Consider the following 22,813-nt stretch of genomic DNA (forward strand, 5'->3'; position numbering starts at 1 on the left):
TGTTGTACAGTGCAGGATAAAGTAGCTTAGTGACATGACAGCATGCAACACATACCTCTGTTGGCTTCCATTGATCTGGTAATATTACTGCTCAGTTTCCGGATACATTTAACGGTTTATAATATACGCATGAGCTATTAGCATGAACGCTAGCATTGGTAATTACTTTTGCAGCTAGCTAGCATCAGTGAGAGCCAACTGAGCCCCTCGTGATGGTGCGGACTTGTTTATACTAACAGAGGAGAAGCTGAGATGGAAGACTGCAATGGGGAGGACATTATAGCAACACCTGAGCTACCTCTGGAGGTGAGTTCATGTACTAGTAGACATAAATAAGAAGATGCAACAGACTCTTCTGTTTATTTAAACATTCATAACAGTTTATTCTAGGCTGAATCCCAGAATAAAAAAAGGTTTTAATGTATGAATTATTATATTTTACTTCATTTAAGAACTGGGGTTCAAGGAATATATCACGAAAATATCTCAAAAAAGAAAATGTAATTATTTTGTATTGTCAATCTGTAATATACAAATACATACATGTAATACTGAAGGAAGTCTGTATGCTTTTAACAGGTTTTATATAATGTAACTGTCTGTCACGTTTGTCTATTGTTTTCTGAAGTATGAAAATACAATGAAGAAAAAGGAAGTCCCAATGGCCCCACCAAGGGATACGGGTTAAAATGCTGATTTAAAAGGCTAAAATGATCATACACTTCTAGAATTTTAATATAATATAGTTATGACTCTCATGTCCCTATAAAGAACATACATGTGAAATATCTGCTATGTTGAAATGACAGAAAATGTGCTTTGCTGGCTCCCAAAAAGCCAAGGTTTACATTTTCACAGAACCTCACTCAAACAGGCTGTATGCATGGGGTTTTGTAATAAAGGCCTCAGTGCCCTGTCCCTGGCAGAGGCCATAAGTCAATTCCCGGGTCTCAGTAGAGCAGAAGTCCTTTGCTGGTGGATTAGGACGTGTTATGACATTGCTATTCTTGTCAAATGACATTATGTCATTCAGTCATCCAATATGCTGTCTTTTGAGGGAATACATACTGTCAGGTGACCCTGGGGTGGATTTCCTCTTCCAGCATTAACACATTTGAATGTAATCTAACGTTGTATTCCTGTCCTCAGATCATAGTTTACATCCAGAGCTTTCTTCACGCTTCAGACAGGAAGGATGCCTCGCTGGTCTGCCGCAGCTGGTACTACGCCAGTCAAGACTTCCACTTTCAGGTAATTAGCTTCAGGGAATAAAGTGTGATGAATCGGCATTGTACATTCTTAAAAAACAGGGTGTTAACTATTTGAAAAGTGACTGTAGAAGGATCTGCATGACTCATGAGTGTGTAAAGCTTTGGGGCAAAGTAAACTCCATGCCTCTTCTCTGTTTCTCTCTGTGCAGAAGAACCTCACCTTCAGCTTCCCGGCTTCAGCCTCGTCCCTGGAGCTGATCAAGGGTCTGGGCAGGAAGTCCCGCTGCAGTCTGATTATCAAACAGCTCGATGGGTTCAGCATGTCCAGGTCACTGCTCCAGGAGGTACAGTATGCTCACATGATTAAAAAAGTCTTTACTCGTTAGGATGTGTGCAGGTGTTAACTGAAGAACACCTCTAGCTTCCGTATTAACCGAAAATAAGTCGCTCTTAATGGTCAAGAGAAAATGTCCCCCGAATCCAAAAAGTGGAAGTTCCTTAACCTGCATACTTTCTAATACTTAGCAGGAAGCAATGTATCTGGTTGTATAGAAGTCTATGAGAGAATGACCCTTCTTCTAGCTTCCTTTATTGACTCGGTAACATTTTGATGGCTTCAATTGTTAGTTTCAAGTGTTCTTTATTACATCCTGATGACCATTAATAAATTAAGGTCCCATTTGCAGTAAAGTAGATTTTTTTTGGCATTCAGTTTTTACTTTACTCTATCCTCTTGTCACATTTGTAGTTGAAAATAGACAAGATGACCAAGGGCCAAGATGCGTTACTGGAGGGTTCAAAATGACCCAACAATTGGGTGGAGTCACTGTGACTAAGGCCAAAGGAGAATAATTGGGAGCAGATTTGGATGGATGAAATATATAATTGCTGAGTATTTCTAATAGGGTGTGTTAAGACAAGTCATCCTTCTCTACTAAAACAGTAGCTTTTATTTTGGGAACTTTATTGCTGTTGTCATGTGAACCCTGATAGCACTAGCGTTGTATTTTCACTTAAAATGATCACACGATTTGTCGTAGGTCCAGACATTTTCCCTACCTCAAGGGCTTATGTGAGAGCCATTTAAAAAAAGACTGAGCAAACCAAAGTTGTTTGGATTGTATTCATCCTGCACATCATCTGGCTAAAAATGCTCAAAGGCTCACATTGCAGTCAGCCAGAAATATGATTTGAAACCTGCTTTATCTTGAGTGTTTGCATTGTATCACTCTAATCATTTTGATTACCCATCAAACTCCCATAAAAAGGTCCTATCCAGCAGATAGTAAATTCAACTCTGTTCTCTTGCCACGCTTGTCTCTTCGTTCCAAAGCCCCAACCTGTTTCTTTTTTCTTTCTTATGTGATTGTCTTTGCCTTTTCCCCCCCTTCAGGTGGGTTTGTGTTTGGGCTCTAAGCTGGAGAGCTTGGCCCTGCCCGGCAGCAGTATAACAGAGGCCTCTCTGCTGAGCCTCCTCCCCCGCCTCACCTCCCTCCGCAGGCTGGACCTCAGGGGTCTGGACAGCCTCTTCATGTCTGGGGCTTTCCTCTCCAGAGAGGAGCACAGACACCAGGTATTATATACTCTATTCTCTAAATGTGGCATTATTTTTTTCTGTAAAATGTGTCTGTGCTTTGGCCTATATTTGATAAAACAGCTAAAGAGAAATTAAGGAAGACAGAAGGAAATGAAATGTGGCTAAGGGCTGTGGGTTGGATTCGAACCCTGTCCGTTTGCCTTTTTTTTTAGGGGGATCCAAACGTATACAGCAACAGTAAGGCTTTAATGAAGTAATGATGCATTAGTTTAAAGTCAAGCTAATGAAATATGTAAGAAGAAGCCTCGCCCCGCCGCCTCTCGCTGCCATATCGCCTTTGAGTTCGACCCGTATCGAGGGGGAAGAAGGAAGAGATAAGCTATTGGGTTGTACCACTTTATTTAGAGTTGATATCAGAGTTGAGCTTATGTTTCGATGCTGATTATTTAACATATTATTTTGCAGTCTGGTCTCAAGAATGTCCATGATCTAGTATTGATTGCTTTATTAAGAATAATTCAGTAACTAATATTTCCTCATTTGTTATTTTCTTACACATCCCTTGGTAAATATTCAGGACTTCATGTCAGTTGCCACCAGCAGTTTGGTTGTTTTCACATCTTTCTGCTGCACAATCTTGACCAAGCATCTCTTTATGTTATTACATTGCTTAGTTTTAGTGCTACATTGCCCAGCTTTACTTATTTACTGGTTAATTCAATGGAATGGTTATTTACTGCAGAATGTAGGTCACTATCCAGCCCCCATGAAACTACACTGTGTAGAGGAAGTGTGGCAGCACCATCTGGCATGCAGTGTTAGTTAGTTAACCAACCTATTTACTGTACATGGAAGAAGAAAGTTTACCATGTAGAAAAAAAGAAGAAAAGCCCTGTGGTGTGAAGATGAAAATGACATGTAAATATTGCAGCCAATTCGGAATCTGCACTGACTGAACCCTCTGTAGCAAAGATACAGCAGCTAGTTTGCGAGGTAGCCATTGCTAGCCTTAGCTAAACCTTAATCTAATCACATTAATAAAAACAAATATTTTGAATAACCAACATCTTGGTATCTCACTGTTTTATTCCACATAGCTAAATAAGACACATGCTAAATGTTGTCATGGTGAAGATAAAACCCCAACCTAGCTACAGCTACTGCCATGTTAGCTTTTTAATCTAGTGGAATTACTGACATGTTTTTGTGGTTAAGCTACTTTAAATCACATGTTTAAGTATACTAAATTATAAACTAATACAATTATAGTATGTTTAATAACAAATAGCAAATAAAGTAATTTATTTTGTATAAAATATGTGAGTCAGCAAACTTTAAACCTTTTTTGTGGATTTTTTCTGCTCTCTGTCTTTGAAGCAGTATTAGGTTTTGCTTTCTCCTACATTTTGGCCTTTGTAGCTCTGCTAGTGTTAGTCTCTCTGTAGAGAGTAGTGCGCTGAGGAATAAGAACATCTGCAGTGATTATAATTGCAATCAGGGTGACTAACAGATGGGTGTTTCCCCTCAGTAAAAGTTGATAAATGTAACCTTTCATACTAATTATAAACGTAGTAAGGCTTTCAGGTCAAACTCCATCTTGTTGTTCCAGGTGAGGTCAGCTCTGTCTGGTCTGGAGGAGCTGGACCTGTCCGACCTGCGCTACCTCTCCGACCTCACCTTCAACCGGCTCACCAGCTGTACCCCTGGCCTACGCCGCCTCTCGCTGGCCGGCTGCCATATCGCCTTTGAGTTCGACCCGTATCAAGGGTGCCCAGCAGGGGCTGTTAAGGATTCGTCAGCACTGCTGTCACTGAGGAACTTGAAGAGGTTGGTAACGGAGCAGAGATGGACTCTCGTAGCTTTGGACCTCAGCAGAACCTCCATCACACCCGATTCACTACGCACTGTTGCACAGGTGGGATTACCTCCAGGCCCTGCTGCAGCTTCTCTATTACTTGAGTGGTCCTTACATTCTTTGACGATAAAACGTTTTAACTGCTTCGCCTCATAGATAACACCTTTTTGTAAGAATTTTTTAACACTTTATATTCCTTCTGTTTCAGGTTCCAGATTTGGTCTTAGAGGAACTGCGTCTGCACGGCTGTAAGGAGCTGACTGATTACTCAATGGAAGTTCTGGTGAAGCACCAGCCGAGCCTCCAGAGGCTGGACATCAGTGCCTGCACGGAGCTGACCAGCAGGTCTGTGGACGCCGTAGCTCAGGGCCTGAAGGCACTGACACAGCTCTCTCTGTCCCGCGACTGGAGGATCACTGAAAAAGGTGCAAATTATGTATTTTTTACCAGGAATAAACTCACTAATAGTCAAGGAAGAAAATATTCTTACATATTAACAGAAAAATACAAATACGTTTACGTTCCTTTCTGTTAACAACAATTAAATTGATTTGTTATTTCAATGTAAAAATGTATGATAAGTATTTATAAGACTAAATAAGTCCGTATTTGCTGAGTTAGGTGTGAAAATATGGTTGCTCTTCAAACTGTTTTCCCCTCAGCTAAGCCTCCATGCACATCAACTACCCTAGAATTTCGTCTGTTGGAAAATCTTTTACAAAGAGATCATTTTGTGTCGGCACAGGCCTCGCTGAATTACTGTCAGTGTCCTCCCTGAGGAGTCTGGACCTGTCTGAGTGTCTGCACGTCAGCGGGACAGAGATAGTGAAAGGCCTGACAGGATGCACCACTGCCCGAGCACAGCTGGACACACTGAGCCTCAAGAGCTGCACCTACATACGGGTCAGTCAGTGGGCAGTGACAGTATGAGGCTGTATTTCTCTGTGTTTTAACATGTAAGTCTGTCATTTACAAATAATGTTGTCTCTGTTTCTGTCTTCAGGATTTTGCAGTTTTCTCTCTCACACAGCTTCTGGGGAATACCCTCCGTGAGCTGGACTTGACATTGTGTGTTAATGTGACTGACCTGTCTGTGCGAGCTATAGCCACTTACCTGCAGGGGCTGGTGGTTCTGCGGCTGGGCTTGTGTAAAGAAATCACAGATTGGGGTCTGCTGGGGATGGTGGAAGCAACCAAATGTGAGCCTGACCAGGAGACGGTAAGAACCACATGTTAGAAAATTGTGGGTTTATATACGGTTAGCTTCTCCAAAATGGGGGTGTCTCAATCATTAAATTACACTTTACATTTTCCAAACTATGCCTTTAATTGTTTTTTCTCAACAGGCAGACAAGGGTCCGAGATTCACCCGGACTTTCGGCAACATGGGTTTCTTCCAGCCTCCGCGTTTACCCTTTGAGGAGAAACCCAAGCTGGTGACACAGAATGACCTGCAGCAGTTCAAGCAGCAAGCTGGAGCGTCTCTGTTAGCTCTGAACAGGTTGCAGGAGCTGGACCTCTCCGCCTGCCCCAAGCTCACCGACAGCAGCATCACCCAGGTGGGGGGCGGAGGAGAGCCAAATGTTTTAGTTTGGTGCAGGAATGCAGGAGATAATACTGTCTCTCCTCTCCTCAGGTGCTACGTTACCCAGACCTACGTCGCCTGTCGCTCTCCATGCTGCCGGAGATCACGGACGCCAGCTTGGCCTCGGTGGCCTGGCACTGTCGCAACCTCACCAGCCTGGCCCTGAGCCACTGCCCTGGCATCAGCGACCGCGGAGTGGCTCAAGCTGCACCGTACCTCCACCGGCTGCAGCACCTCTACCTCTCCGGCTGCAGCAACATCACTGACAGGTGAGCGGCACCAATCTCTATGTGTGTCTGTTTCCCCTTAAATAATGGGACAGTCCAATTGCAATACCAATGATGTGCAATATGTGCAATATATATACATATGCCGTTAATAACTGTGCAATATGTACCTGACTGGTATATCTCAGAACTAATACTGGATGTGTACTTTGCAAATTGTGTAATCTTTATTTTGTATCTTTAATATTTTTTAATGCATGCTCCTTGGATAATATTAAGCTTCTTTTGGCTCTTTTCTTGATGCAAATGTCCCCTCTGTGGGACGATTAAAGGTATTCTGATTCTCCATCCATCCATCCATCTTCTCCCGCTTATCCGTGGTCGGGTCGCGGAGGTAGCAGTTCCAGTATTCTGATTCTCATTCCATCCTCATGTTGAAAACAGATATTTTTCCTTTTACCTGTAGTTCTGTTTATCAAATGATATACGTATGTATTCTAGGTTTCAGAGTGTTCTGGGTGCATCTACTCACATGTCAATGTTGTCTTCTTCAGCTGAGCTTTAACGTTAGCTGTCTAAATAGATGCACGCTTCCTGATGGTGATACAGTTTGGTTAGTAGAGAGAAAATAGTTCCTAAATGAAACTGCTCACAACAACGTATGTGGGTTATTTTGAGTAACCGGGTCATGGTTTCTGAAAAAAACACCCCAAAACGTTTTGGAGCTTTGAGAACCACACGCAAGGGCCATCTAGTTCCATTATATTGAAGAGAAGTTAGACAAACATCCGATGTCTCTATCTAGATTGATAAACCAGGCTTTGGTGAAGATATGAAGTTTGTATTTTGAAGGATTGCTTCCTGATCTCTTGACCTTTGCTCCTGCAGGTCTCTGTTCCTCCTGCTGCAGCACTGTGACCGTCTGCAAACACTCGACATCTCAAGGTGCAAAAACATCTCCCCAACAACGGTGGACCTCCTTCAATCCAGGCTGCCCTTCTTGGAGAATGTCCACCACAAATTCATAGGTGGGGCTGATATATCCCTTACATTCTGACTGACTGAATGTCCTGGAAGACCACTTGTCTTTTTTCAGAGACAAAAACTTGCTGACCAAAGACTGCTCCAGGAGTTTTGCACATTTGAGAAATTTGCACAAGAGCTGAAGGAAAGAGGTGTGTGTGTGTGTGTGTGTGTGTGTGTGTGTGTGTGTGTGTGTGTGTGTGTTCAGTGTGAGAGAGGTACCTCTAATGTGGAAATACTAACATTTGTTGCTCTGCGTGGCGTCAAAAAGAACTAGACACGGTGGAGAAAACTGACTGAAAACATACTTCCCTCTACATGGATCTGTTAAAACCAAGAGAAACCCTGTAGACTGAGACGCAGCTGCCACAGTTTGAAGGAAATATGCTCACAATAAATCATATTTTGCTTTTTGTTTTAATTGTCTTGCAGAAACAAGGTCCTGTTATCGTAAAAAGTAACTCAGAAAGACTTGCATAGCTGAAGGTAAGGTAGGAACAAATATATAAAAGCTATCCCATAAGAAATCATTTTGTTGAGATTTAAAGCACATTTTTTATATAAAAATGTAATTATATATTTCATATTTTAAATTCTTACACTTTACATTGCTCCTTTTGCTTAACATGAGCACATTTATGTTGTTTTGAGCAGCTGAAGAAGGTATTTTTAAAGCTCACACTGTAAGGTGTTTTTCATTTTCTTGATAATTTATTTATAACAAAACAAGAGAATAATTCTTTCTTAAAATAACGTATCTGTGTTGCTAAAGTAGGAGGAAAGATTGATATGAAGTTAAATAGGTGTCCTTAAATATTTTCAACTTTTAGACCAGAATTAAGGCCAATAACTTATTTAGCATGGTCTCTTCTGAAATGGCTTTCCTTAAAGGTCCCATGTCATGGTCATTTCTACTGATCATAATTCCATTGTTGAGGTCTACTAGAATAGATTTACGTTGTTCAATGTCCCAAACTCACATTGGTTTCTCATACAGCATCTCTGTATAGTATGTGTATTCACTCTCTGTCCTAAACGGCTTGTTGGAGGTGTGTGTGTGTGTGTGTGTGTGTGTGTGTGTGTGTGTGTGTGTGTGTGTGTGTGTGTGTGTGTGTGTGTGTGTGTGTGTCTCCACGGATTGGGTGTGGTCACGTCACTATACTCAGGAAGCAAACAATGGAAAAAGAGAAATCTCCAACGAGGCGTTCTGGGGCAGCACAGACAGAGTTTTACTCCCTACAGGGTGTACTTTGAGGGTTTTGACTCTGCAGACCGTTTACATGCATAAAAAGCAACATAACACACAAGGGGACGGGTAATAACCGGAAAAGCATGACATGGGACCTTTAACATGTCAGCAGTGCTTACAGCCTCCATATAAAATAAAGTTAAATGTATTAAGGTTACTCTGACAACTGCCCGTTTATTTGAGGTAATAAGTATGAAGTCTTTATTATTTTCTAATGAAAATCTGGACATGACCTGTGATAACTGGATACTAAAAGCTTACCAGCAGTTCATTCCTTTATAGTGTGCTATGTTGAATAATGTTGTACTGTTGTAACACTGTCTGCTGCACTATGCCCGAGGAGGAATTATAGACTGTAAAGATGAGAAATAAACATTTTTTAAATAAACTATCAGCATAGTAGTCAACTGTTGGCTATTATGCGATGACTAAAACACAAACACATGCTTGTTTTATTTTCATAAATCAAACTGTTTATTCCAAAGTGTGTGATTCAAAGTGGATATTTGTTACAGAGTGCCAGTTTGCACTGCAGAGGAAAAGTGATGGTGCGAAACAAACAAACCTGTGTCAGTTATTGAGAAGCCACTGAGTGTTGCTGAGTCAGAGTGCAGCACATTGTGATAGGCATGTCGCCTCCATCATATTAGTACCTTTTATAAAATCTTTCCATTTCAGGATCTGATCCAACATTTAAAAAAAATCCTACACAGGAACACTTATTGCATTCTGTATCATACAGATATAGTTTGATAAGCTTTGTGTCTCTCTTTGTAAAACTTGATATGTTAAGTCAGCATGGTACCTAATGCAGATCTGCATCACTATAACACATCTAATAAAAGTCGTACAGATCATCTCGGATCCACAGCTTCTGGGATCCGTACCAAAACCCATTTAACCAACACATTGTCCCACACCTACACATACTGTACTTGTCTTTCTTATGTTGGAAATGAGTGTAATGTATACCACATCGTGAAAAAGCACTGTCCAAATTCATGCTCATTCAAAAACATAAAAACATGAGCACAGCCAGCATTTAGAGACACAGCGTCTATCGTCTCGACCAATAAAAACCACCCTCGCACACAGGAGCATTCCATGTACCATACATCGTTTAAGATATATTTAGAGATATAAAATGATAACAAAACTAAATCATAGTACCATTAATTGAGTGGCTGAAGAAGAAGGATTTCATTTTTCTGAGGAAATATGTTGAATTAATGCAAATACAGTCAATAGGCAAAAGGTAGCAGTTTCCACAGGTTTTCTTCACTTGGATGCAGAAGACCACATAAACCTAATGTTATAAATCTGTGTAATAGGAATAAGTGCACGGATGCACAGGTCAGTTCTCACCAAACACACACTTCTTATTTCAGACACACACACACATATACAGTATATATATATTTACACATTCACACATCCTGCTCTACTGCTCCGTCTGGCTGAAGTCGTAGCAGAAGTTGTAGTTGCTGGGCGGTTTGGGGATGACGGGCGCACAGTCGGGGATGGGAACGTTCTCCAGGTCCAGGAGGCGGAGCTTGATCTCCATGGAGAGCAGGATCTCCAGCTCGCTGCGCGTGGACTCGCTGCTCATCTCCCGGCCCAGGAGCACGCTCAGCCCATCTGTCCACAGGCAGAACTGAGAGGACGCCAGGGAGGTTTAATATCACTGTCGTCATGCACACAGAAACATTTAACTGTGATAAAGAGGAAGATACTCCACAACACTCACATCAGTTCTGGAGGGGGCGATGAAGTTAAGGCTGTCCTCTTCTACATCATATGTGAGGCTAAAGGCCAGGTCCAGCACCTCCTGCAGCGAGGGACACAAAGGGTGTTAATAGATTCAAGATTCAAAGTTTTTATTGGCATATGCTCATAGCTACAGCATAGAAATGGCAATGAAATGGTTCTGACCTGAGCTCCTCCAACAATGCAACATATGTAATAAAATACAAAAATACAAAATGTGCTAAAGTCTATATACACGTAAATTAAATATGATATGTACAAGAACAGAATATGAAATTAAATAATGTGCATTAACACAATTAAATACGTTTATATCAAGTTAAATAATGTTTAACAAATCAGTTAAATTAAACTCATAAAATGAATTAGAATGGTGATTTGATAATTGTATTACTGCGCTCTTTGAGCAATGGAAAAAGAGAAATCTCCAACGAGGCGTTCTGGGGCAGCATAGACAGGTATTTTCTGTGTTAGAGTTTTACTCCCTACAGGGTGTACTTTGAGGGTTTGTGACTCTGCAGACCGTTTACATGCATAAAAAGCAACATAACACACAAGGGGACGGGTAATAACCAGAAAAGCATGAAAAACATTTCCGTCAGATAAGAATTTCCAAAGAATAGTCCTAAAGATGAGGGGATCACTCTGCATCGATGATATACAGTACATCATACTGAGAGGAGGAGTGCTGCCCACCTTGTTCTGTTTGCTTTTGTTCTCCTTCATGTGAGGACAGTCTTTTCCCGTCAGCAAGCCTTTGATATCTGCCACTGGAACTGAAGGGAACAAATGGAAAGGGATGTGATGTGTGATTTGTCTTGATACAGAACATATGTGAATCTTAACATCTGCAACACCCCAGTCCAGCTTCAACTCACTCTTCTCTTGCAGTGTTTCTATTGGTGGATTGTCCGTGTCCTCCTCCACATCCCCGTAGTGAAGCATTTTGTGATTGGGCGACAAGCGGCAGTACCACAGTTTATCTGAGGAAAAAGCAAACAGTCTAAGAGGTTAGAAGAAAAATACACACTGTACGCTGTTTGTAAGGGTGAGTGTGTGTGTGTGTGTGTGTGTGTGTGTGTGTCCTCTCACCCTGCCTGCGTCGGTTGCTGATCTTCCTGAACATGGTTCCTTGACACAGCCTGTTGAGTCTCTGCTGGCGGATCAGCTCCAGCAGCTCCGGCTTCAGGCGCTCTTTGAGCTCCCTGGATATTATTATATCACACACACACACACACACACACACACACACACACACACACACACACACACACACACACACACACACACACACACACACACACACACACCATCACATGGTGTTACATTAGAGATGGCAGAATATATACAGTATATATATATATCATTTTTAATCGCAGATTGTTACAAAAAAAAACTCACAATACGTTTATTATGGTAAATAGAAGGTTGGCGTTATGATGTATGATAACCTAATCTCAGGTTGTTTTTTTACTAAAGAAAGATCGGTCATATCTTAGATGCAATACAAATATGTCTTTCTTAATAAAATCTAAGGTTCCCTGAATACCTGTATACCAAACGGATTATATTTGGCTATTTCAATAGTTTAAAGCATATTTTGATGATAATCGGGATATAATTGTGAATCCCAATTATTTTAGCCCTGACTTGAAAGGTCCCTTTCTCCCATGCCTAGTTAGCATTCACAACCTAACCAAAGGAAACCCAATCCAGACACATAACATAAAAAATAAAACACATCGCCAGAAAAGACATTTGTCTTCATTGTTAATTGATTAGGAAAGCCTAAGGGGATTTAAAGCATGGACAATAACTTCTGCCCCCCACATTCAGTGTGACAGCATCACTCTGCTACACGCAGTGTTTAGTGACAAACAGCAGCTTCCATAGGGGTGGAAACTCCCTGCAGTCATCAGCAGAGCAGCTGAGCTGGTTCCGACACTGTGTGGCTGGACTTTTCTACATATTAACAATCAATCTAAATCAGGATCTGAACCCTTTTTTTAATGTTTGGAAAACCAATAGCTGCTGGATCTCCGGCCAAGCTTTTGGAACAGAGAATCCAAATATTGTGCCAACATGGGAATTGTTTCTAATGTTTAAAGATCCTGCTACTCACAGTACGGGGGGAGCGAGGGTCTCCTCTTGGTGCAGCCGCTCCGTCTGCCGCAGTTTGAGGATCTCGCTGTAGTTCAGGGCATTGACTTTGTTCTTGAAGAGCTCCAGGGAGGTGGGCTTACTGGAGAGGGTCCTGGTGATCTGCTCCCTCACCACCTGCATCACCTGGGGACAGAGAGAGATGATACACACTTACTGTTTCATGTAGGAACACCTGCGGACTGCCTCCAGTTTGTCTGGCAGGGATGAGCGATAAGGACGTGTTAAGTTGAGATGTGTTGAATTGTATTTATATTTGGGCTGTAACCCCAGCTTCTCTTTCCTACTAACATGTCTCCTGGATTCAGAGATGCTTTTGGGTTTTAGTGCCATTCAGAAGAGAGATTCAGTGAGATTGACATAACTTGTACACATCATCCAACGACAGCAGCAGAGAAGAACAATGTCAAAATGAAGACATCCTTTAGACAATGATAAATATAACATGTAACATAAAACATTTTGGCCCAGTGAAACGTAAAATGATTATCCTAAATGTTATATTTTATTAGAGGGGAACAGATGGAAGGTCCCAGCCACAAATAAAATACGTTTGTTCTACTATCCTGATCTGAATGACATTCATGGTCAAAGAATTTGATTCATGTTTTAAAAAAAAACATTTTAACAGATTCATTTAACCCTGCTTCCCAAATCTTTTTCTTTCTTTTAAAAGATACATTTAAGATATTTTATTACCTATCAAAGTCTTACTTTTAGAGGAATAGAATACATTCCTGACACAATTACCCTTTGGGTTGTCAATACAAAAGACCCTAACCAATGGCCTTTTAAAATGTTAATGACTTATTCAAACCCCTTTCCTAATGGAAAAGAATCCATTCAAATAGTTTCCCTCCTAAATCCTTCACCAGTTGAAGGTTAAAGATTCACACTGTCCAACCACCTATTGAGTACCCTCCTCTCTCAGGGGCCAGCCATTGATCAGCACGCTCTTTATTAACCGAATTATCTGCCACACCCCCCCAACACATTCACCCAACAACGTTTAATTAGAACAATCAATAACTGGGATGTTATTTCCCTGGGGTTCATATATAATAATAGAATTCAAACAATCGAACATATATTTAGTTTGAAAACAATTTGTACCCACAGACTGAAAGGCTCTAGCACTGACTCAGCGTTTGCCATTCCCGTGTGTGTGTGTGTGTGTGTGTGTGTGTGTGTGTGTGTGTGTGTGTGTGTGTGTGTATTCTGCATGACTTGTTAAACTGAAGCTCACTCAGAGAGACAGGGGGAGACCCCGAGGGCCGATACCCTGAGATAAGAGCTGAGGGCAGTTGGTCAAAATCTGCACATGTGTAAAATCAATAACTGCCTTCAGTATACGTGCCTCAGCTGTAAATAGTGCAACATCTATCAAAAATCTATAAAGCTAGAAGCCTGTTTCAGCTGTATTCGTCCTGCTTTCATTTTCTCTCTCTCACACTCTGCTGACCTACATCATTCCTGCTCACACCCCATTTGACTGATTGGGAGCAATCGGTGAGGAAAGAGTAATTTGACCTATTTTTAGCACAGCTCCGTCGAGACCGCTCTGAAAATGTTCCATTATATAAAAAACTGAAATGTCATGACAGTCTGTTGGTGCCATGGAGAGTCTTTCCGTCTGGCAGCAGTGGGAGTACAGATGGTGGAATCTCACATTGTATTGTGTGAACACGCGACTACAGTCTCTCCCTGCTGAAGCCCCCCCGAGCCAGAGTAACCTCACTGACATGACACCAGCCAGCCACTTCACACTGTTGTGTCATGTTGACTCTTATGCTACAAATCAATTCCGTTGTGAAGACACATATTTCTAACAGTTTAGCTTTAAGTATGGATACAAATTGCCCTTAACTCTGCACCTGGAACATTTGATATCGACTGCCGAATAACAAACAACAAACTGCTTGACATGCATACTGACTAAGAAACAAAACCAAAAACAACCTTACCTCCATTTTCCTTGCAGCAGTACTACTATGAGGTGAGCCCTTCGTCAACAATGGGAGGAGAGTGACGTGGACGACCCGCAGTGAAAGTGAGAGGCAGCGATCACTGCATGACAGGAGAGTGCAGGCCTGTGGCTGTTTTGTAAACAGACCCTCAGATACTCTCACACACACGCTGGTCCGGCCCCTCTGTCATTTAGCTGAAGTGGCCAATGGGAGCGAAGGTGGCAGCTGTTCCCTAACACCCTGCAGCATGTGATAAATGTGTGTGTGTGTGGAGGGATACCGTTATGACAGAGGGTGTTTAGAGCAACCTGAAACACTTACACTTCTAATTCATTCTCTAAGTAAGAAATCCTAACATGATTTTTGTTTTCCCACCATCTTCCCCTCTCTTGTCTCCCCTGCTCCCCCTCATATTGTTTCCAGAGGTTTCCCCTCTGTCGTTGTGTAATTACTCCCCATTCCCGAGCGCTTTGTTTTCCCTGTTTCCTTCTCCCTCTGTTTCTGCCGCCCACCACCCTTCTCTTTGTCCACCTCATGCCCCTTTGTGCTTGCCCCAAAGCACCCTGGGTAGGGGTCCATGGTCCGAAACAAAAGCCTGGTCTGCCTGCCTGGCGCTCGGGACACTGGCCCGCTCCCGAGGGGTGAAAGGTCACCGAGTTTTATGACTACCGGGAGAGGGGCGTTGTTGGTTGTGTGTGATGGTTGGGACAAAAGCGAGGCCACTCTCCTTTTCAGTACCCTCCATATTTCTCCCAGACAAGACCCTGCTGCTGAAAGCTGGGCTCAGCCCATTACTCTATCATTACACTGAGGCTGGGGGCTCCATGTGTGTTCCTCATGCAGGATCACCTCTCCATGAGGGGCAGCTCTGGGACGGTTAGCATGAGAATAAAGCTATTCAAAGTCACAAACTTACACAAATCCACCATAAAACAACTCTTTAAAGGCTCTCGTAAAAGAGTGATGTTAAACTGGGAGTCTGGAGGATCTTGCCCTTTTGTTCAATGACTTTGAAACCTTCATGTCGTTTATTAACATAACTCACGGTGGGCTTGATTCATCTTGGTAAACCCAACATATTATTATTCACTTGAATTTGATATAAAACAGAAAAGCCAGAAATCTCTGTATTCATATATTATCTAAATAGTTTTGATCACAGCTCTGATGTAATATAAGTGAAATTAAAGTTAGAGCTGCTGAGCTGTATCATGATTCATGACGCTACAGTGCAAGACAACAATCCACACACCAAGGGTTTATTTAGCAGATCTCATCATTAAAGAAGTGTATCTGTGATATGGCCTGGTCAACATAATGTCCCGGGAGCTGTTTGCAAGACCTGCTGGGGTCTGGGGTCTGAATACCCCTAGTCCTCTCTGTACACACAAGAACAGTCGGAGCAGCTTTAAGCCATGCTGGAGCTGCGATTCCAGCGACTGTATCAGGGGACTATGTTGCTGCATAACGTATGTTTAGAAAAGCACAGACAAATTGAGTTATCTGCCTTTGACTTCAGCATTCCTCCTTCCTCCTGTCTTTATTGGATTTTCTGAGTGGAAATGAAGACAAACATGCCAACAGTACAACTAGGATAAGGTCTACCCTTTCAGAGCATTTACAGCATGTACGAAGATCTGCCTCAAACTGTACATTTGTTGTACTATCATGTTTATATGTAGGGGTTACGGTCGAGTAGCACAACTCTGGATCAGATACCTATCATACCTCATTATGAACTGGAAGTATTGAGACAGACTAAGGCACCCCTCGTGTTTGTATATGGAAATGTGCAGCTTTACTTGCAGTTGGCTAGCTTAGCTTAGCGCTAAGACTGTAAACGAGGAGTGGGTATATTTTGATATTTTCATCCATCGCTGGACATATTTCCTGAAAAATTAAACTCTTCTTTTAAAGTGAATATACAGCCTGATAAGTTTGAAGCTAGCCTACCTTGTCGAAGTCCTCCTGTGTGGCTCTCATCTCCTTCCAGGTCTTGTTGAGCAGCTGAATGCAGACGCAGAAAAGCTCCTCCATCAGCCGATCCTGACTGAAGAAGATGGGGTGGTAGTCAGATCTCGTCTCTGATGCTGTTAACAGAGGAGGGAATAGAAAAGATGGAAAGGAAAAGCAAAACAAATGGAGATGATCAGTTGCAGAGTGCGTTTTACCAGAGGTTCAACATGGTTCTTATGCCGCAGGTTGGAGGTGAACTCACGGGGTTCTCCGATGCGAAGGATTTCACACAGGATGAGTGTGAGCTGGATGCTGCTCCTGGCAAACGGACACTCGTGTTTGTCTTCCCTGCTGCTGTTCTCCAGGACAAACTGGGGGAAGGACACAATGGACATTCAGCTGGACAGGAAGTGACGCCTCTGTCATAGAGCTTACACAGACAACAAGAACATGACAGTATTGACTTTTTCAACTGTTATAAAGCACTTGCACTTTTATCCTGTGTTAGACAACCAAAACATGTATGAGATATTAAGATCAGGTCATCAAAATGGGATTTTCTTTATCATTTCTAATATGAAACGGCTCAGGTTAATGACATACTTGAGGACAATGCTAGCTACAACATTGCAAAAGTCTGAAAATGTGTTGAAAAATATTGAACAGAGCCATAAACTCTTTATATGGTGGAATACAAGCAGATCCATCCTGCTCACCCTGCTGTAGGCGTCAGGGTAGCGTGAGGCAAAGTAAAACATGGTGTCCAGAGCCAGAAGACCAGGAGGCGTTCGCACCAAGTCCTGCCCGGGGTTACTATTGTTCTGAAGGGATCAAAGAGAATATTAATCGCAGAAGGGAACAGAAACATCAGGGAAAGACTTCTGACAGCGGCCACCTACAGAGAAGCCTAACTTCTTGAACTCTTTGGCGCAGAGCGAGCGGCGCCTCTCGTTGTTCAGACTGTTCTCGCTTTCCGTCTCAAACGCAGTCTGCCGCAAACCGTGAAGGACGTCTCTCTGCTCCTGCAGGACGGAGGCAGAAGAAAGATAGATGTTTAGTGTTAACAGGTGTTTTCATACTTTGGTCATTTATTAAGATGAAAGATAAAAACATTTGCTCAGAAAAAAACAACAAACTGGCTTTACACCAAGGAACAGCTGAGCACAACAAAATCTGTGATCAGTGAGAAGTTATTGTGTTTTAGATATGTACAATTTAAAAGTAGAGTTGTTTTGAAGTTGAGTTTTATGAGGTACTTATCATATTAATGTATCTTCTTCAGTAAATGGTGATGGGCACATCTCTAGTTTGGATAAGCTAACCAAAAGAACGCAGTATAGTGGTTTGAACAGAGAATATATAATGACTTCAGTTTCCTGTCAGAATGGGCTGTCAAACCGCAAGCTAAAGTGTGATCTAAATAGAGCACTCACTTAAACCGATATTGATCTTTTAGGTGCGCCTCATTACGTTTAAGTTCTATGCTTTGCAGCTGTCCCCCTTCACAGCAGTTCATTGCTTTGTGCTCCTGTCTGTTTCTTCAGACTGGGAGCGTATTGACCTCCATCCACAGTAGGACATACATTGACTATGGATCAGCGTAAGGAAACGTTTTTAGAGAGTACTTGTCCACGGACAAGTGAGTTTGGCAATTGGCTTGTCCGAATACATTTTTCACTGAAAGATTAGGGCCACTGGAATATTCTTCTTCGCCATCGTATTTTACATTTTCCCACGGTTTTACGACAGCGCTAACGTAAGTGAGTAAGTAAGATTTTACTGCATCACACATTCTTATTATTATACATCCATGGTTGGGTATCGTTTGGATTTTAATGATTCCGGTTATGCTTTTCGATTTCGGTTCTTGATTCCGGTTCTTTGAGAAGGTAAAAATAAGTCCCATGCCAATTTCACTGGGAGAAAAATATATATATGAAAACATTAAGTCAAATCTGTATTCCTATTTACAAATCACTTCATACTGTTTCATTTTCTTACGGTTATTGAATAACATTATATAAAAATAATCTCTGCATTGTTTAGTTAGTTATAAGTGGTGCAGTTTGAGAATGTACAGTTGGCCCAGTCTCCTCTGATGTTACACTGCAACCTGCCTGTGAGACAGAGTCCAACCACACAGTCTGTTGAACACATGTCATGCAATACACATGCTGCAGCTGCCCGGCTGCCCACTGTTTGTAAAAGTAAATAAATAGTAGTTTCATTTCAATAATGTACTTTCTATACCCTGCTTCATAAACAATACTGACATCCCTGGCGGTCAATATTAACAACATAGGAGCTAAAACGAGAAAGAGAGAGAGAAAGAGAGAGAGGGAGAGACGCTGAGCTGCACCGATCAGCTGATCCGGAGCATAGAGAGAGAGAGCTGCGGCCCGCGGAGACACGGACAATTTGCGAATGAGTTCTGCCTTTTGTAAGCTGAATTTATCAATAATTTGTCAATAAATATGGGCGCAAAACGTCACTTGTCCATCGGACAAGTCAATGGAATGTACTTGTCCGATATTGTAAATAACACGTCCCGGACGATCGGACGTGTGCCTTGTGTGTTGTAGCTCACCTGGTTGTAGCTGTCCAGAGGCGTCCTCATGCGAGGCTCCAGGTGGTTCAAGGTAACGGACTGTAGGACATAGAGGTAGTGGGCCATCTTGTCCTGGACCGACCCAGAACTGTGGATGATATTCTGCAACAAATAACAAAACATTGTTGCTTTATTTCCATTCCTCTGCACAATTATGAGATCATTTTATCACTGGGACACAGAAAACAATATGAAATGTCAAGAGTGAGATGATTTACTTTATAAATGTACTGTCGGAGATTCTTCTTATTCAGGAACGCAAACATATCCTGCAAAACAGAAAAATGTGTTACTGTGGTGCAATAACATGTTTCCAACATGTGGAGGCGACAGAGAGTCAGTTACAGATCAGTGGGCGGGACATTGATATTAGTGAGGGTAAAGACTTTGACCTTTATGACACAATCATCACTTGCTGGTACATGCATCTCTAGCCCAGCCTAGTTTGGTTCAGGGATGCATTTGCTGATAAGAAGGGTGGATTTGTTGACTTACTGTAAAAGTGAGGAAGTGAGTGTGTGTGTGAGTAACAAAGAGAGTCTGAGAGAAAGGGAGACAGGGGCTGAATGAGGGAACTGTTCCCGTACAATGAGAGAGGAACAGAGGGAGAGAAAGGCTGGACTGTGATGAGCGGGCAGAACGAGATAAATGGCTAATTTCCAGACTGTCTGTAAGAAACTGCGCGTGCACAGTAATGGCCTGATGACGCAAATAAACACCCTTCACTCCCGGTCACATGCATGCCCATAAGCCTGGGATATTGAAGCTTAGAATTGTAAAACATTGAGATGATTTATTAGGAAATACAACAGCTTAGTTAAAGTATGCACAGTGCATAGCGATTAACAGCTGCAGGCTACACTATCTGGAAGGAAGGCCCTGAAACTAACTGAATACCAACTTGTGTGCATGCCTGAAAGTTGAATGAGAAGAGGAAGTGATTGAAACATTAGAGATTAAGAGACACACTGCAGCAGCACCTGTCTGTCCGAATCTCCGGCAGTTTGGAGTAGTGCCATAAGTAGAGCCATGGCTTTGGTCTGTATCTGCGGATTGGTCCTGGAATCAATCAGAGAGGACACAGGAAGTGAGACAAGCACATCATTTCAATGTTCTACTACGGCTTCATAAAGAGGCTTTTAGGAGTGGAAGATTCAATTCTGTGAACTGACAACTGTGAAATGTTGGTGTAATAAATGGTAGAGACAGTGGAATTCTCAGCATTAGTCTTTTTACATATTTAAAAACTTCCTGTTTCAGAGACAATGCTGACACTTATCACCACCCCACCCTACCCCCCCCCCACAGATGTGTCACTTTCAGAGTTAGTTTTCTCTTTCGTTTTACAGCACATCCTGAACACTGTGGGGGATTTGTTTATGTCATCAGTCTTTATTTTCTTCCACTATCTGCCACTGAGGAACCTCTGAAAGTGGTTTGGATTAGATTAGATTTGCTTTGCTCTGGATGAACAAGGTGGTCTCTGTGCAATAAAGCAATACAGACAATATTTTGTTAAATGCATTGTTACATGTTAGTTTCTAAAACAGGTCTGTTCGAGTAAGAGAGGGAAAAGTCGGGATAGGAAGTACTTTGACCCCTGGCCGTATTTTGCATTGTAGCCGGTGGGATTTAGTAACACCAATGACATTTCTGGTCAGTGTTAAAACTGGTGGAATAATCAAGGTTGAAACACAAAGAAAATCATATATCAGGCAGGTGTGGCAGCTCATTTATGATTGGCTTCTAAGAGTCAGTCCATATCTATCAGTTACTTACACCTGGAGGTGAGCGATGAGCCGCTCCATGGTGACTTCCTGTTTGACCTGCAGGAAGAGGCTGTGGCTGCTCAGCACCATGCTCTCCAGGATGTCCAGGGACACCTGCTGCATCGATACGTCGGTCGACTTGGCGTTGACAAAGCTGGCAATCTGGAAGGAAAGGAAGGGACAGAAGGAAGAAGAGTAAGAGAGAGTGTGACCACAGTCAGAGAAAAAGACATCCGACAAAACAACAGAGAAAGACCGTACCTTCTTGATGAAGACACAGGAGAGGTTCTCCCATGAAACTATCCCATGATCCATCAGTTCCATGAAGCCTGTCAGAGTGTGGGTCATGATCGCGTTACTCCTGAATGACACACACACACATACAATGAAATGATAAGTACATTGAAGGACATTAATACAGGTATTTCTTTTACTTGCACATTTGCATTGACAAATAGCATTTGAACAGACTTTGCTCATGCTCAAAATAAACTAAATATTAGATTTTAAACAAAATTGGAAAAGAAAACATTTAAGAAATGTATCAACAAACTTTCAGCAGAAGATGTGTGGCCTTAAATACAAATATTCAGCAGTTTTTTTTTTTTTTCTTTACATGTTTAGCTCAGCAGGATATGTTGCTCTATGTGTTGGAACCACTTCACCCCATGGCACCACTGGTATCTATTTGGGGAACAGTTTTGACCACATCCTTTGAAAAAGTACACATGCAGAGACAGACACACATTGAGCGCTCACTCATTAGAGTCCTCTACTATCTTGACCAATAAGAGGTGTCCGTCTCGGCTGATGAACTCTTGAGCAAAGGTCACGTCTGTGGAAACGCTCGCCAGTTCCTTCAGCGAATCACAGCGCACGCCTGAGTCCGAGCTCTGGATGCCTTTGTATAAGTCTTCTGCACATCGGCCCTGCAAGCAAAACGATCATGAACACGAACACGAACACACACACACACACACACACACACACACACACACACACACACACACACACACACACACACACACACACACACACACACACACACACGGTCAACTCTCTAGTGACCGATCAGTGCTGACTTATCCTATTGTCTGTATATTCATCTGATTCTGTACATTTCCAGCACGCATAACGTAAATAAAAGTGTGACGGGCCAGGGAGAGACAGAGGCTGGAGGAATGAGAGAAGAATGAGGTGAAAGAGTAGCGTGGTCGAAGCAGACTCACCGGTGCCTTGGTCAGACGCAGAATGCAGCCATTCTTTATGTCCAAACGATTCTACAACACACAAACAAACACACAGGGGGATTCAAAAACTGTTGAAAACTAAAACAGACCGACATAAACAGGAACGCAGAGGAAGTCAAACACACATTTATACAAATGAGTAAACCACAGTCACACAGACACATACAGTGTATTCAGTAAGAAGACCAATACACACAGTAACCCATACACAAACTCACGCTTACAAATATAGTCATCTATAAAGTGCAGAAAAAGCTTGGACTGAATTAGCACAGACACTCTAATGACTGGAAGTAGAAGAGAGTTAAATGTTGAGGGTAAAACTGTGTTGTCTGTGAGATGCACGAGGTTAACAAGTTCTTCGCATCTCTGCGACCAAAAACGGTTTTCTCTGAGAAGAAGCTGCACTGGACTCCCAGAACATCAGCAAAAGACTAATCTGATGTACCTGCCCCAACTCAACCAGCTGATCCAGTATTCTTTCTTTTAACAATGCATAAAATGTACTTTTACCTAATTGCTAAGGTTTGTTTAACACAGACAAATACCAATTGCTACATAACAAAAATAAATAAAGCTGATGTATTGAATTTAGAAGTTCTTGCTAAAGTGAGTTTCACCCATTACAAAAGACAGTTGGATAAAGAAA

General features: G+C 42.1%; 2 protein-coding genes across 3 annotated transcripts in view; one reads left to right on the plus strand and one right to left on the minus strand.

Annotated features, from left to right (window-relative positions):
- fbxl9 (F-box and leucine rich repeat protein) lies at window positions 1-16,523 on the plus strand. Of its 2 annotated transcripts, XM_010780683.1 has the most exons (13): window positions 1-306; window positions 1,150-1,251; window positions 1,421-1,555; window positions 2,605-2,784; window positions 4,358-4,663; window positions 4,812-5,028; window positions 5,349-5,506; window positions 5,607-5,822; window positions 5,950-6,162; window positions 6,240-6,457; window positions 7,304-7,443; window positions 7,871-7,924; window positions 14,596-16,523. In XM_010780683.1, the coding sequence occupies exons 1-12, from the start codon at window positions 253-255 to the stop codon at window positions 7,897-7,899; spliced, it is 1,968 nt and encodes a 655-aa protein (XP_010778985.1). In that variant the 5' UTR covers window positions 1-252; the 3' UTR covers window positions 7,900-7,924; window positions 14,596-16,523. The 2 variants fall into 2 exon arrangements, with proteins under 2 accessions (XP_010778985.1, XP_010778984.1); XM_010780682.1 differs by lacking the exon at window positions 14,596-16,523 and having other exon boundaries at window positions 7,871-8,390.
- Window positions 9,135-22,813, minus strand: part of elmo3 (engulfment and cell motility 3) — a 23,541-nt gene continuing 9,862 nt past the window's right edge. Inside the window, exons 5-21 of the mRNA XM_010780681.1 lie at window positions 22,144-22,194; window positions 21,674-21,843; window positions 21,176-21,275; window positions 20,925-21,076; window positions 20,126-20,204; window positions 19,364-19,414; window positions 19,125-19,247; window positions 17,437-17,559; window positions 17,254-17,358; window positions 16,800-16,908; window positions 16,535-16,671; window positions 12,577-12,740; window positions 11,547-11,659; window positions 11,333-11,437; window positions 11,151-11,230; window positions 10,435-10,515; window positions 9,135-10,341 (exon numbers count right to left, since the gene is read on the minus strand). Of these exons, the coding sequence (XP_010778983.1) occupies window positions 10,129-10,341; window positions 10,435-10,515; window positions 11,151-11,230; window positions 11,333-11,437; window positions 11,547-11,659; window positions 12,577-12,740; window positions 16,535-16,671; window positions 16,800-16,908; window positions 17,254-17,358; window positions 17,437-17,559; window positions 19,125-19,247; window positions 19,364-19,414; window positions 20,126-20,204; window positions 20,925-21,076; window positions 21,176-21,275; window positions 21,674-21,843; window positions 22,144-22,194 (1,956 nt within the window). The 3' untranslated portion in view covers window positions 9,135-10,128. The remainder of the gene's footprint in view (window positions 10,342-10,434; window positions 10,516-11,150; window positions 11,231-11,332; window positions 11,438-11,546; window positions 11,660-12,576; window positions 12,741-16,534; window positions 16,672-16,799; window positions 16,909-17,253; window positions 17,359-17,436; window positions 17,560-19,124; window positions 19,248-19,363; window positions 19,415-20,125; window positions 20,205-20,924; window positions 21,077-21,175; window positions 21,276-21,673; window positions 21,844-22,143; window positions 22,195-22,813) is intronic.

The sequence above is a fragment of the Notothenia coriiceps genome, unplaced genomic scaffold, assembly GCF_000735185.1.
Source record: "Notothenia coriiceps isolate Sejong01 unplaced genomic scaffold, NC01 NC01_scaffold00022119, whole genome shotgun sequence".
In the NCBI taxonomy this organism is placed as follows: Eukaryota; Metazoa; Chordata; class Actinopteri; order Perciformes; family Nototheniidae; genus Notothenia; species Notothenia coriiceps.

Excerpts from the sequence above, each read along its gene's own strand:
- fbxl9 (XM_010780683.1), top strand. The coding sequence starts at position 253 with ATGGAAGACTGCAATGGGGAGGACATTATAGCAACACCTGAGCTACCT. Across the intron at positions 2,785-4,357 it reads GAGAGGAGCACAGACACCAG|GTGAGGTCAGCTCTGTCTGG; the intron begins GTATTATATACT and ends TTGTTGTTCCAG. Across the intron at positions 6,458-7,303 it reads TGCAGCAACATCACTGACAG|GTCTCTGTTCCTCCTGCTGC; the intron begins GTGAGCGGCACC and ends TTGCTCCTGCAG.